Source organism: Harpia harpyja, chromosome W, assembly GCF_026419915.1.
Source record: "Harpia harpyja isolate bHarHar1 chromosome W, bHarHar1 primary haplotype, whole genome shotgun sequence".
Taxonomy (NCBI): domain Eukaryota; kingdom Metazoa; phylum Chordata; class Aves; order Accipitriformes; family Accipitridae; genus Harpia; species Harpia harpyja.
In genome coordinates, this window is record NC_068968.1 from 30,562,586 (window position 1) to 30,578,068 (window position 15,483).

Genomic DNA, 15,483 nt, shown 5'->3' on the forward strand with positions numbered 1-15,483 from the left:
GTGACACGAGAAAGCTGGAGAGGGACTCTTTATCAGAGAGTGTAGTGATAGGACAAGGGGTAATGGCTTTAAACTGAAAGAGGGTAGATTTAGATTAGATGTAAGGAAGAAGTTCTTCACTGTGAGGGTGGTGAGGCACTGGAGCAGGTTGCCCAGAGAGGTTGTGGATGCCCCCTCCCTGGAAATGTTCAAGGCCAGGTTGGATGGGGCTTTGAGCAACCTGCTCTAGTGCAAGGTGTCCCTGCCCATGGCAGGGGGGTTGGAACTAGATGATCTTTAAGGTCCCTTCCAACCCAAACCATTCTATGATTCTATGCTTAAATGACGTTTCTCCCAATTGTTCTTTTTTATTGCCAGCTAGCTATGTTGCTTGTGTCTTGTGTGTTCTTTCCATCTTATTTTGTCAAATACAGAGATGGAGCGAACAACGCGTCATTTATGCTTCTGCAGCTTTTTTACTTATGGTGTTTTTGTTAGGAAGGAATTGCATGTTTGAGTAGCCTGTAAAAATGAACAGCTGTAAATGAGACAAATATTAAAGATATCAGTATAGGAGGATGAGTTTGGAAGGTGGAGAAGTGAGAGCATATAACAGGGAGCCAGTCCTTCTGGAAGTGAAGGATGGGCACGGTATGACTTGCCATCATGCAGTATGACTTTGTAAATAAAATTATTTCCCATCATTACTTCCACAGAATATTTGGGGCTTAACTCAGTTCCTTACCAAGTGGACAACATTTTTTAAGTAATGGAAACTAAATGTCAGTGCAGGCCCAAAACAAAAGGCAAAGACATAAGATTCAAAGGCTCTAGCAGGCAAAAGCTCAAAGAGGCTGAGCTCTCCCTGCTAGCCAGTTTTATTATCTCTCCTGATTAAACACCCTAGACATAATATTTACAAAACATCATCTCCTTTGAATGGATAGCTGCATAACCCTGACACCATCTTAAGAAACACATGGACCTGTTGGAGCGGGTCCAGAGGAGGGCCACAAAAATGATCAGAGGGCTGGAACACCTCTCCTATGAGGAAAGGCTGAGAGAGTTGGGGTTGTTCAGCCTGGAGAAGAGAAGGCTCCGGGGAGACCTTATTGCGGCCTTTCATTATATAAAGGGCACTAAGAAAGATGGAGAGAGACTTTTTAGTAGGGCCTGTAGCGATAGGACAAGGGGTAATGCTTTTAAACTAATTGAAGGTAGATTCAGACTAGATATAAGGAAGAAATTTTTTATGATGAGGGTGGTGAAACACAGGAACAGATTGCCCAGAGAGTCTGTAGTTGCCCCATCCCTGGAAACATTCAAGGTCAGGTTGGACGGGGCTCTGAGCAACCTGATCTAGTTGAAGATGTCCCTGCTTATTGCAGGGGGGTTGGACTAGATGACCTTTAAAGGTCCCTTCCAACCCAAACCATTCTATGATTCTATGGTTCTATGACTCTATTATGTCCCCCACCCAGGGTGTGCCCCCACATCCTCCAGTGGACCTGGCTTAGCAGGATTGTTACAGTGCAAAAATCAGTTTTGTACTTACAAGTTAAAATTGTAACTATAGGGAATTGTGTTAGGTACAACAAATCATGACAGGTATAACCATAGAAACTTTATATATTTTCTATCGAATTTTGTGTTTAAGAACTAACATTATGATTGAAACAATAGACAAAAGTGTAGCCAGGGGACTAGCTAATAGAGGTAATTACAAGAGTGTAGTTAAGTGATTAACTAGTATTTACTCATAAGTTTTGCAGTTCTTTGCTTTTATGACTAGATATTCCTGTACGCTAGATGAGAACAATGTTGAAATTGATCACATGTGACTGAAATTGCGTTAAGCTTCAAGATCAAAGAACAAGGACTTAAAGGACAGCCAACAGTATCTCAAATGGGTCTGTGGTCATAAAAGCAGCCCTTCGACTCAAATGAATTCATCATTGCGCATGATCGGATATAGGCAGTACTATGATAATCACTACTAATAATTTTTATGCATATATATATTAATCTGATTAATATGTAATTATTACTCCATATAACCTGTTTGTGCTGAAGCTGTGGCATGCACGCTAGGTGGAACTATCCCCCGTGCATCCAGCGCTGCAATAAACGAAGTGCCTGCTTCTTAACGTCACATTAGTGTTAAGGAGTTTTATTCCAGATTTTGGTAACAGGATGACAGTCATGAAAAGCCCAAACCTTAGCTGGGGCATGCACCTCTGACGCAGGCTATCAATCAAATACTGCAGGGTACCCTGGAATATCCTGGAATCTAAAGTAGCCCAGACGCGATATTCCCTCAGGCCCTGGACCATAACTGGAGGTGGAGGTTAAGGTTGCTGCTGGAAGGGATCTGGATGAACAGGTTTTTAACAGACATATGAACAACAGGGTGAACCTTGACAGCACACAGAAGCTGCAGATGAAATGTGACCAGACAAACCTGGACCATGATTTTATATGGGTCCAAGTAATGGTCCAACTTAGAACAAGGATGCACTGATCAAACATGTTCACTAGTCAACCAAACATAGTCCCCAATCGCAAAGTCTGGTGCTAGTTGCTGATGTCTATCTGCATAATCTTTGTAAGCAGCATTTGCTTTTTCCAGCTGCTCTCAAAGAAGCTGTGAGGGACCAAGAGACTGTAAGAGACTGGCAACCATTTTGTCTCAAACAACCAAGCAGGTAGCCGCTACTTTGCTACTGTCCCGAGGTCATTGGGACTTACTGGATGGGGAAAATGGTTAGCCCAAATTGGAATGGCTATATTAACTGGCTTTGTATTTTTAATGATAGGCATTGGCCTAATGAAATGTATGATAAACCACTCCATGAACTTGCTTTCCTCCTCTGTTCACTATATTCAAATCACCACCGTGGAAGAAGACTACAGTGATATCCCCCGAGGCAACGTCGAGCCACTAGGTGGTGTAAAGGACTGAGATAAGAACTTTGTCTCACCATTGCCTGATTAATGTTGGCTCTGCCTACATGCTCTGGCTGGCCTTGGGGTGGGAAGATAAGCGGCAAAAACAGGCTTATGCTTGAACAGTCACAATGATAACGGCAGTGATTTGTGAACAGCCTAACATCTTACACCTGCACAATCGGAGGTCAATTGGCGGTCATGGCACTTAGAGGGGGATCTGGTGCCTAACGACCCCCTAAACGAGGTGTCTGTATGTGAAGCCTACAAGGCGGATGTGCCATTACAATGGCCACCCAGTTTGAGCAAAACTGCTGAAAAGCAACCTTAAAGCCCACCAGCGGGACTGCATAAAACAGGTACTAGGCAAGCACAGGCAGAGCTCCTCCCACCGTAGAAGAAGAGGATCAACAGGACACCGCTAGATCCATGGTGGTGACTATCACTTGTTTTTCTTAAGGAAATCTCTGCTTCTTTTCCCCCTTTTCTATCATTTCCCTCTTCTCTCTTTTTGTAAGCAATAAAATGAATTAACCTTTGAATATCAACATTTGACCTCGTTTGTGAGAGACTGAATTGTTATCTCGAGCCATTTGTCTCAAAGATTGTTTGCTGTGAGAGACTGAACTGTGAACTATTTATCTCAAGCCATTTGTCTCTGGGATGGCTTGTTTAAGCAGGACACTCCCCTGTCCGATAAGGACGATTACCAGGCCACTGAGGCATCCAGGGGAGGAGACAGGCTGGAGCCGGGGAAGCATGCAGGAATGTGGAGACTACCATTGTCATGGAAACTGTACTCTTTGAGATAATGTGCTGGTTTCTGGTGTTGATCACGCGAAGGTCGTGTGATAGATGAAACCTGCAGCGTGTGAACAGTGTGTGAACTGTACGTATGTGCATGTATCATTGGACTATGCCCTATAAAAAAACCGTGGAGACAAGCTGTGGTGTGCACCCATCACTGAAGAATTGAAGACTGAGGACCAACGGGATGCCGCTGGATCCATGGTGATGACTATCCTTGCAACTCTATCCTGACTGCTTGCTTGATTTCTGCCTTTTTCTTCCATTCTATCCTATCGCTACTATTTTCTACTTTTGATAATAAAAGCTGTTTTGGGTATACGGCATTTGACCTCGTTTGTGTCTTAATCTCGCTCTTGGGATCATATCGAAACCTTCCCCGACATTGGATCGGGACATTTAAATTGGCGTCACGGACAGGATCCCTTGAGACGAGTGCACCATACTGTTTCCCAAATACATGAGACCTCTCAGGAACGTAAGGGGTGCGGGCTTGTGTTGTGTTTGAAACTTTACGTGCTGCCTTCCTGAGATGACCGCTTCCCCGCTTCATACAAGATGAGCGATAGTAAAATTGCCCCTTTGGGGAAAGAAGTTTTGTTTGATTTTTTAGAAAAACATAAAGCGCGACCCTCTGTGCCCGGGGTAGACTGGGCTCAGGGAAATTGGTATAATCTGCAGAGCATTGTTGATTGGATGGTCGCTTTACAGGAAGATGCTAGAGTGCGGTCAGGAAAAGGAAAAGCAATTGTCTGTGCCGTTCTCGGTGCTAGGCTGGCCGCAGCAGTGGAGGATAGGGATTGCCACCTCACTGCAGAATCTCAAATTATTGAATCCCTCCAAAACCATGTTTGGTCCCTTCTGGGACAAGTGGCGGGATTAAAAGCACAACTTGAAGCAGAAAAGAACCAAGTGAAACATTTGCAGATTGGTCTTAAGGAGCAGCTCCTTGCGGATACTGTCTGCGAGGAAATTCCTCCAAGATCAGAAATTGGCTACCCCTTTAACAACCTGCAGGCAGCGAAAGAGAGAGTGGAGAAGTTGGAGGTGCCTTCGTTGCGACCCTTAGTCAAAACTGAATATATTTACAATGATGAGCAGGACCAGTTCCACCAAGTTACAACTAAAGAGGTCCCCTATACTGCCACCGAGTTGGCAAGACTAAAAAAAAAGGAATTTGGCCGAACCCCTAAGGAGTCAGAAACGGAGTATGTGTGGAGAGTATTGTTGTTGGGGGGGGACAGCAGATTCTGTTAAGTGAAAAGGAGGCAGAAGGGTATTGGGGACCGGAAGTTTTTTGAACTACTGGGGATTACCGCGCCCCCTGGTCTTTAACCCAACGGGCAGCCTATTGGGCGGGGGGTTTGAACCCCTTGGAGAGGGGGGATCCCGTCGTGATTACGGGGACTGTTGATCAATTAGTGGAGAGTGTGCAGAAGGCAGCTTGTCTGCAGATGATGTATGATCGAAAATTGGAGCCTAGGCAGGAGTCCCCGATGATGATGTTGGTGGATCCTGAGCGAATGACTCCCCTTATACGGGGACTCCCCAATTCTCTGAAGCCGATTGGTATACAATTACAAGGAAAGATACAGGTGATGCCCCAGGGCGAGAAAGTCATGGCTGCTTTAGGAGGAGTCACGCCTGATCTGCACCACCAACCCCCCGACAGGAAAATGTGGACTTGGGGAGAAGTGGCCCAGGAATTGATTAATTACAGGTGCAAGTATGGTCCCGTTAACCTTCCAGCCACCAAAACGGACTCCAGGGGCTTGAGGCGGGCGGAAGTTAAAATAGTTCCACGCCCTGGGAGTGATAAGAGAACATCCCTCGCTAAACCGCCGGGGGGGGGGGAGAGACATCCCGAACAAATGCAAAAGACTGTGGGCAGAGGGAAGCCAGAAGGGGATTCCGTGTGACTTAATGGATAGGCTGCCAACAGAAAATTAGAAAAGTTGGTAACAGGGTGGCCTGATAAATCAGCAAATAGAAAAGCGGATTTTGAGAATACTACTCCCAGCGCACCCTCCCTGATTGATTTATCAGAACCAAATGCCCCCCCAAAAGCTGGCGGGAAACTAGATCCTTCGCCCTTCGATGGGGCGAAGGTTGGATACGTATCAGACAGCACACTGAAAATGGCTGGGGTGATTTACTAATTACAGGTGTTATGGGGCCAAAACAAGTCCCGGTCACGTTTTTGGTAGATACCGGAGCTCAAACTTCAGCTACTGAAACCAAAGACACCGCTAACTGTGGAATTACACCCTCCAAACAGCGGCTTTTTGTGGCAGATGCGTTCGGCATTGTTCAGCCACAGGCATTAGCAATGGTCAGCCTGTGTTTGTGTCCTGGGTTCAGCTGGGATAGAGTTAATTTTTACAGGAACCTGGGAGGTGGGGGGGGCATAGCCGGGGCAGCTGACCTGAACTAGTCAAGGAGCTATTCCATACCATGTGACATCATGCTCAGTATATAAATGGGGAGCGGGCCGGGGGGAGCTCTCTTGACTTTCGGTGGGGGAAGTGGCGGAGCGTCGGGTTCCGGGTGGTGAGCAGTTGCACTGTGCATCACTCTTTTTGTATATTCTTTCATTAGTACCGTTGTTGTTGTTGTAACCTTTTTTTGTGTTGTCCCAGTAAACTGCCCTTATCTCGATCCTCGAGGTTCCAGGTTTTTTTTCCTTTTCTCTCCTCCATCTCCTCCCTATCCCACCGGAGGGGGGCGGGAGGAGTGAGCGAGCAGCTGCATGGTCCTTTGTTACTGGCTGGGCTGAAACCACGACAGTCTTTTTTGGCGCCCAACGTGGGGCACGAAGGGTTGAGATAACGACAGATCTGGCCAGAGCGTGTTGAAACAAATTTGTCATACACATTTCTTCTATTAGATAAATAGATGTTAGTCACAATGTTGATTCATTTGTTTACATGGTGGTGTTCTGTAAGTTCTTATATGCTCTATGTATTGCCTGTAGTGACGTCTCTCACCTCCGGGAGAGTGATTGGGATTATCATTTTGCTGTACTGGGCAATGTCGACTTGTGAAATGATTACATCACTGGTCATGAGGTTAAGCTGGTATCTGTATGAGGCAGTGATATCATTTCCATACCTCGGGCACCTTCTATCGGATTTTATTGGTAATTACACTCAATCCATGGGGAAGTTAGGGAGGGATACTTCCCCCCGTCCGTTCGCCTCCCTTCTCTCCTTCTGACTAATTACAACAGCTTTTGAGAATTTTGAATATCCTTGGGATGCGCAAGCCAGTGTGCTGTTAGTGCTATGCCTCCTGAATATGTTTCAGGTCTTGTTTAGGGCTACAAAAAGGCTCTTTAAGAGTACCACCCAGAGATCTGCCCCAAAGCTGGATATTCATGGGTGGCACGGCATGTGGGAGGATATGGGCAGGTATCTAGAGAACTTCTCACCTCCAGTGGCTTGGAAGTTCACTCCCGAACAACTACAGAACCCTCATGAAGTGGTAGAATATTTGAAAGAAAAATGCTGTGGCTATTCCAAAGACGTACAACTTGCTGCACTGTGCTGGGCCCTGGCCAATATCTACCAAACACTGCTTGATATTAGGCAGCACCCTCAGGGGGAAAAGATGGAAAACAGGGCAACAGGCACCGTGGCTACCCCAACCCCGACAACAGGCGCTGTGGCTACCCCAACCCCGACAACAGGCCCCATGCATCCTTGGTAGAGATTATCTCAGGAGGGGGTATTTCAAGGACCCAAAAGGGTACCGTTGGGCCTTTGGTATAGCTGCCTTGGAGACGGAGGAGATTGAACAGCTGTCTACCCTGCCTGGTCTCTCTCAAGACCCTTCGGTTGTGGGGTTGCTGAAGGTTGAAGAACAATAGGTGCCAATTGCTACCACGATGGTGCACCGGCAGCAATATCGCACCAACCGAGACTCCCTGATCCCCATCCATAAGCTGATTTGCCAATTGGAGAGCCAAGGAGTGATCAGCAAGACTCACTCACCCTTTAATAGTCCCATATGACCCGTGCATAAATCTAATGGGGAGTGGAGACTAACAGTAGACTATCGCGGCCTGAATGAAGTTATGCCACCGCTGAGTGCTGCCGTTCCAGATATGCTAGAACTTCAATACGAACTAGAGTCAAAGGCAGCCAAGTGGTATGCCACAATTGACATTGCTAATGCGTTTTTCTCAATCCCTCTGGCAGCGGAGTGCAGGCCACAGTTTGCTTTCACTTGGAGGGGTGTCCAGTACACTTGGAATCAACTGCCCCAGGGGTGGAAACACAGCCCCACCATTTGCCATGGACTGATCCAGGCTGCACTGTAAAAAGGTGAAGCTCCAGAACACCTGCAATACATTGATGACATCATCATATGGGGCAACACGGCAGAAGAAGTTTTTGAGAAAGGGAAGAAAATAATCCAAATCCTTTTGAAGGCTGGTTTTGCCATAAAAGAAAGTAAGGTCAAGGGACCTACATAGGAGATCCAGTTCTTAGGAGTAAAATGGCAAGACGTGCGTCGTCAGATCCCTATGGATGTGATCAACAAAATAGCAGCTATGTCCCCACCCACCAATAAAAAGGAAACACAGGCTTTCTTAGGTGTTGTGGGCTTTTGGAGAATGCATATTCCAAATTACAGTCTGATTGTAAGCCCTCTCTATCAAGTGACCCGGAAGAAGAATGATTTTAAATGGGGGCCTGAGCAACGACAAGCCTTTGAACAAATTAAGCGGGAGATTGTTCATGCAGTAGCTCTTGGGCCAGTCCGGGCAGGACAAGATGTTAAAAATGTGCTCTATAGTGCAGCTGGGGAGAATGGCCCTACCTGGAGCCTCTGGCAGAAAGCACCTGGGGACACCCGAGGCCGACCCCTGGGGTTTTGGAGTCAGGGATACAGAGGATCCGAGGCTCGCTATACTCCAACTGAAAAAGAGATATTGGCAGCATATGAAGGAGTTTGAGCCGCCTCAGAAGTGGTTGGTACTGAAACACAGCTCCTCTTAGCACCCCGACTGCCAGTGCTGGGCTGGATGTTCAAAGGGAAAGTCTCCTCTACACATCATGCAACTGATGCCACGTGGAGTAAGTGGGCCGCACTGATCACACAACGAGCTCGCATCGGAAACCCCAGTCGCCCAGGAATTGTGGAAGTGATCATGGACTGGCCAGAAGGCAAAGATTTTGGAATGTCGCCAGAAGAGGAGGTGGCACGTGCTGAAGAGGCCCCGCTGTATAATAAACTGCCAGAAAATGAGAGGCAATATGCCCTGTTCGCTGATGGGTCCTGTCGCATTGTGGGAAAACATCGGAGGTGGAAGGCTGCTGTATGGAGTCCTACACGACTAGTCGCAGAAACTGCTGAAGGAGAAGGTGAATCGAGTCAGTTTGCAGAAGTGAAAGCTAGCGTTAGACATTGCTGAAAGGGAGAAGTGGCCAGTGCTCTATCTCTATACTGACTCATGGATGGTGGCAAATGCCCTATGGGGGTGGCTACAGCAATGGAAGCAGAGCAACTGGCAGCGCAGAGGTAAACCCATCTGGGCGGCCGCACTGTGGCAAGATATTGCTGTTCAGATAGAGAAGCTAGTGGTAAAAGTACGTCATGTAGATGCTCATGTACCCAAGTGTCGGGCCACTGAAGAACATCAAAACAACCAGCAGGCAGATCAGGCTGCCAAGATTGAAGTGTCTCAGGTGGACCTGGACTGGCAACGTAGGGGTGAGCTATTTATGGCTCAGTGGGCCCATGATACCTCGGGCCATCAGGGAAGAGATGCAACATATAGATGGGCTCGTGATCGAGGGGTGGACTTAACCATGGACACTATTGCACAGGTTATCCATGAATGTGAAACATGTGCTGCAATTAAGCAAGCCAAGCGGGTAAAACCCCTGTCGCATGGAGGGCGATGGCTGAAATATAAACAGTGGGAGGCCTGGCAGATTGACTATATCACACTCCCATGAACCCGCCAAGGCAAGTGCCATGTGCTTACAATGGTGGAAGCAACTACTGGATGGCTGGAAACATATCCTGTGTCCCACGCCACTGCCCGGAACACTATCCTGGGCCTTGAAGAGAAAGTTTTATGGCGACACGGCACCCCAGAAAGAATCGAGTCAGACAACGGGACTCATTTACGAAACAACCTCATAGGCACCTGGGCCAAAGAGCATGGCATTGAGTGGGTATATCACATCCCTTATCACGCACCAGCCTCTTGGAAAATTGAGTGATACAATGGACTGTTAAAGACTACATTGAGAGCAATGTGGGGGTGGAACTTTCAAACATTGGGATACACATTTAACAAAAGCCACCTGGTTAGTTAATATTAGAGGATCTGCCAATTGGGCTGGCCCCGCCCAACCAAGACTTCCACATACTGTAGAAGGGGATAAAGTCCCTGTAGTGCGCATGAGGAGTATGTTAGGAAAGACAGTCTGGTTAGTTCCCCCTCAAGCAGAGACAAACCCATCCAAGGGGTTGTTTTTGCTCAGGGACCTGGGTACACCTGGTGGGTGATGCAGAAGGATGGGGAAGTTCGATGTGTACCTCAGGGAGATTTGATTTTGGGAGAGAATAGCCAGTGAATTAGGCTGTATGATATTTAACTGCTAAATAACCTGCCAATGTATGTCATTGTATCTATAGTGTCTATATGCCATATCAAGGGTATTACTGTAAGAATTACCCAAATGACTGAAGGATGGACTTTGAAACTGAGCCAAGTACAACAGTGATAGAACTTGAACTGGCACCCAGCAATTTCCTCAAGATCAGCCTCTTCGACCTGCAGGCCAAGGGTGTGGGTTGCACCAAATGTACCAGCCACAAGTTCCAGAGGCAGCATACAACAACCTAACACCTCACACCATCTCTCTTATCCTGAAGAACTGTTACAACAGATGGAGCCCCAAAGTCATGGACTAAATAAAATTGATGGACACATTAGAGGGATAGCCCATCGACTAAGGGAATACTATTTGTGTGTGTGTGTGGGGGGGTGACCATATACATATATATATATATAAGACAAGGAAAGTGGTAGTGGTTGATTGGAAAATGTAAGATCTGGGCATGATGTAGATGGTATAGAATAAGGGGTGGATAATGTCCTGGGTTCAGCTGGGATAGAGTTAATTTTCACAGGAACCTGGGAGGTGGGGGGGGCATAGCCAGGGCAGCTGACCTGAACTAGCCAAGGAGCTATTCCATACCATGTGACATCATGCTCAATATATAAATGGGGAGCGGGCGGGGGGGAGTTCTCTCGACTTTCGGTGGGGGAAGTGGCGGAGCGTCGGGTTCCGGGTGGTGAGCAGTTGCACTGTGCATCACTCTTTTTGTATATTCTTTTATTAGTACCCTTGTTGTTGTTGTAACTTCTCTTTTTTTGTGTTGTCCCAGTAAACTGCCCTTATCTCAACCCTCGAGGTTCCGGTTTTTTTTTTTTTTCCTTTTCTCTCCTCCGTCTGCTCCCTATCCCTCCGGAGGGGGGTGGGAGGAGTGAGCGAGCGGCTGCGTGGTCCTTTGTTACCGGCTGGGCTGAAACCACGACAGATTGCCAGGAGAAGATAGTGCCACTACAGTGACAATGGTTGTGGGGGAGTTTCCACTTAACCTCTTAGGACTCGATGTTTTAAAGGGAAAGACCTGGATTGATAATAAAGGGAGACGGTGGTCATTTGGCTCTCTCACAATAGATATTCGGCTGTGACAAGCCACGCCGCTGCTTCCCCCTTCAAAGCTTACAAATGTTAAGCCTTACCTGATACCCTTGGGGGCCAGAGAGGGAATAGGGCCTGTATTAGAGGACTTAAAGGGACAAGGTATCATGATTCCAACCCACTCTCCTTTTAATTCCCTGGTGTGGCCAGTATGAAAACCTAATGGCAAGTGGAGATTGACTATAGATTATCACAAACTTAATGCAAATACCGGTCCATTGACAGCTGCGGTACCGAATATTGCTGAGCTTATAGCTACAATCCAGGAACGAGCCCACCTGATTATGGCAACAGTGGATGTTAAAGATATGTTTTTTATGGTCCCCCTGCAACCAGAGGATCAAGACCGCTTTGCATTTACTTGGGAGGGTCAGCAATTTACTTTTACCCGACTCCCACAAGGGTACAAGCATTCCCCCACTCTAGCTCATCACGAGTTAGTGCAGGAGCTAGAAGTAATTCAGACAGAGGAGGGGGTCAGTGTTTACCAGTATATTGATGACATTCTTGTGGGTGGGGATGAAACAGAAAAAGTCCAGGAAACTCAGGATAATATAATTTCCCACTTAGAAAGCTTGGGACTGAAAATTCCACCAGAGAAAATACAAACGCCCTCAAGCGAAGTAAAGTTTTTAGGAATTTGGTGGAAGGGAGGAATGACATGTATCCCCCCCGACACCCTTTCTGAGGAGACTGAAGTAGACGGACGCCTGTAAAGTCGAAAGCAGATGACCCTTTATTGCTAAAACACACACATACTTATAGTCACATATTCTGCAAAGTCACTGTACACGCGCACAAGCATAAAATATGATTGGTTATATCAACACTGTACATGCGCATAAACATAAGATAGAATTGGTTATACCAACTAAAACATGCGAAACTTGTCTCAATCTAATTGGTCAAGATAAACTGCCGAATTGAGGTTCTTTGTGCCAAGTTCCCTGTATCGTGGAATGTGCAGCTGTGTTCTTCTAATTGGCATCTTTCTTTTTTTGTCTTCTTGTTTATTCTGTTCAAGGTCTTCTAAAGGCATCTGGAATGCACTTGCGACCGTTAGCTAAATATGTGTCCACACCTTTCCTCATTGGATCAGATTAAAATGCCAGAGTCAAAAAAGGATTTGCAGCACGTACTAGGATTACTCGTGTTTTGGAGGAAACATATCCCTGATTTTTCAATTATTGCAAGACCCCTGTATGACTTGTTGCGAAAAGGGGCTCAGTGGGAATGGACTAAGCCCCATGAAGAGGCATTGCAGTTGCTGGAGCTTGAAGTGACTGCCCATCAAGCTCTTGGTCCCATTCACCCTGCAGACCCTGTCCATATTGAATGGGGATTTGCCAAGAGCGGGCTATCAATACACTTATGGCAAAAGGGCCCCAAAGGACCCACTCGACCTATTGGGTTCTATTCTCGCAGTTTTAAGGATGCGGAAAAAAGATATACTGCTTGGGAGAAAGGTTTGTTTGTAGTCAGTTTAGCCTTGAGAGAGGCTGAACAGACTATTCGACAACAGCCAATAGTGCTTAGAGGCCCATTTAAAGTAACCAAAACAGTTTTAGCAGGAACTCCGCCCCCTGACGGGGTGGCTCAGAGAGCCTCTGTGCGGAAATGGTATGCCCAGATAGAGCATTACTGTGACATTTTTACTCTGTCTGAGGGGGCAGCAAAGATGTTAACCATTCAAGAGGAAATGAGCCCAGACAGAGAAACGCCTGAACTCCCTCCTGTAATACAAGTGGCCGCTCCGTTTTCCGAGCAATTGCAGAATGTTTGGTTTACCGATGCTTCCTCTAAACGAGAAGGAAAAACTTGGAAATATTGAGCTGTAGCACTCTGCATAGACGCGGAGGAACAAATAATCACCGAAGGGGAGGGTAGTGCTCAAGGAGGGGAATTAGTTGCAGTATGGAGTGTTTTCCAGCATGAAGCCCAAACCACCTCTCCTGTCTATATCTATACTGACTCCTATGCCGTATTTAAAGGCTGTACTGAATGGCTTCCGTTCTGGGAACAAAATGGGTGGGAAGTCAATAGGATACCTGTATGGCAGAAAGAAAAGTGGCAAGATATTCTAACCATTGCTAGACAAGGAATATTTGCAGTAGCCTGGGTGGCTTCCCATCAACAGGATAGCACCCCTGTTAGCCAGTGGAATGGCAAAGCTGAAGAATTAGCCTGATTAGCTCCCCTCCAGAACACCCCAATAGCAGAAGACTGGGAGCGATTGTTAGAATGGCTACATGTAAAGAGGAAACATTCGGGGATCAAAGATCTCTATTGTGAGGCCCAAGCTCGAGGTCGGCCAGTTACTAGGGAAGAATGTAAAACTTGAGTGTCTGCCTGTGAACAATGTCGTACCTGCTTGGAAAGACACCCCCTGGAAGGTGACCCCCTACACCTAAGGGAGGGGAAAGGGCTGTGGGAGGCTTGGCAAGTGGACTACATTGGCCCCTTCCGAAAATCAGAAGGAAAGCATTACGTGTTAGTTAGAGTAGAGACAGTGTCAGGGTTAGTCCAGGCCGAAGCCTTTGGCAGAGCTACTGGGGAAAACACAGTGAAAGCTTTGAAAGAGTGGTTTGGCACCTTCCCCAAACTACAGTCAATTCAGTCGGATAATGGTTCCCACTTTACTGCTAACATAGTCCAAGATTGGGTGACCCAGGAAGGAATCTCGTGGGTACGCCATACTCCGTATTATCCGCAGGCAAATGGAATTGTGGAAAGAACGAATGGCCTACTGAAACGCTTCCTCAAACCGCATAAGCCCGGATGGGCCGAATGGCTATGGGATGCGGTGACTAGTGTTAACAGTCGTTGGGGAGTAAATGGGTGCCCGAAAATTACAGCATTTTGCCCGAAGGCCCCAACCGTTATGCCAGCCCCAGATGGCCCGGATCATCCCAGAAATCCATCACATTTTCCGGGCCAACCAGTCTTAGTTGAACTCCCCACGGTGGGAGCCGTACCTCTGGTACTGGAAACCCCGATGAATAAATATGCTTGGAAAGCAAAAGATGCTCATGGAAAAGAACAAAATCAACACCAGGTGGATTATTCCATCCTTCTAATAACAATTTGTTTCTGGTTCCTTAGAACAAACCGAGTCTGTTTTTCTTTTCTTTTCCAGGTGAAGACTCTGGAGCCTGCCTGAAGGAATACATGAAACTGTTGATTGTCTGTGTGGTTTTGTCAGTGATTGCTTTGTTAATATTTATAGGATGTTTGGCATACTACCGCAGACATTGTTTTGGATGACCATTGTCGCTGCCTTTAATATTTGGGGAAACTCTTGTGCCCCCCTCTTGGGCTTGGGGTGGCAAAATGAATTTATGGCTCTAGGCCAGCGAGTGGCCAACGCTTTTAACCTGACTAATTGTTGGGTATGTGGGGGCCCTTTAGGATTCGAAGATTTGCCATGGACATCAAAACCAATATCCCCGAAGTGGCTCGTGAGTAACCTAAGTGACATAACCATTGGCAACAATTTGTTATATTGGAATGAGGAGATAAGACCATGGAAAATCCAAGTTCCAGAAAAGGGGGAATATTGCCTTAATCGGAACGACAGCAATGGAGTTTTTGTGGGACATAGTGTATGTAATTGGACGTTCATGTATGGAAATCATTGTATAGTCCCAGGGTGTCGACCCATTAATTGTTCAACTTATAATCACTCTTTTTCCCATCGAGGGCGACATGTTATGGTATATGTTGAGCAACACCACTGATGAAAAACTCATCCCTCGGAGGCCAAGTTGGGCATGGGTCAATGAAACCAGACATAAAAAATGATTTGATAGCTTCTGGTCTAGTACTGATCTCACGGGAGCTGAGATACTAAGGGAATCTAACCCTTTGGCTTGTGCCATAAGTGGTATAACCAACCAGATAGTAACCGTTCAGTGTAACTATAGTAATCTGGTAGGGACATGGAAATGTGATCTTTGGATTAAAGGAAAGAAGTCAAATAATCGAATTAAGCACCCTTTGGGCTTAAAAAATACCACTTATT

At 46.5% G+C, this 15,483-nt stretch overlaps 1 protein-coding gene across 1 annotated transcript; it reads left to right on the top strand.

The window, feature by feature from the left end:
* The first annotated feature begins 4,290 nt into the window (after positions 1 to 4,290).
* Positions 4,291 to 5,891, top strand: LOC128136157 (uncharacterized). Its single transcript, XM_052775329.1, is given in 4 exon segments — positions 4,291 to 4,974; positions 4,977 to 5,572; positions 5,574 to 5,671; positions 5,674 to 5,891. Coding segments are annotated over 4 exon segments (1,596 nt in total).
* Positions 5,892 to 15,483: the final 9,592 nt, after the last annotated feature.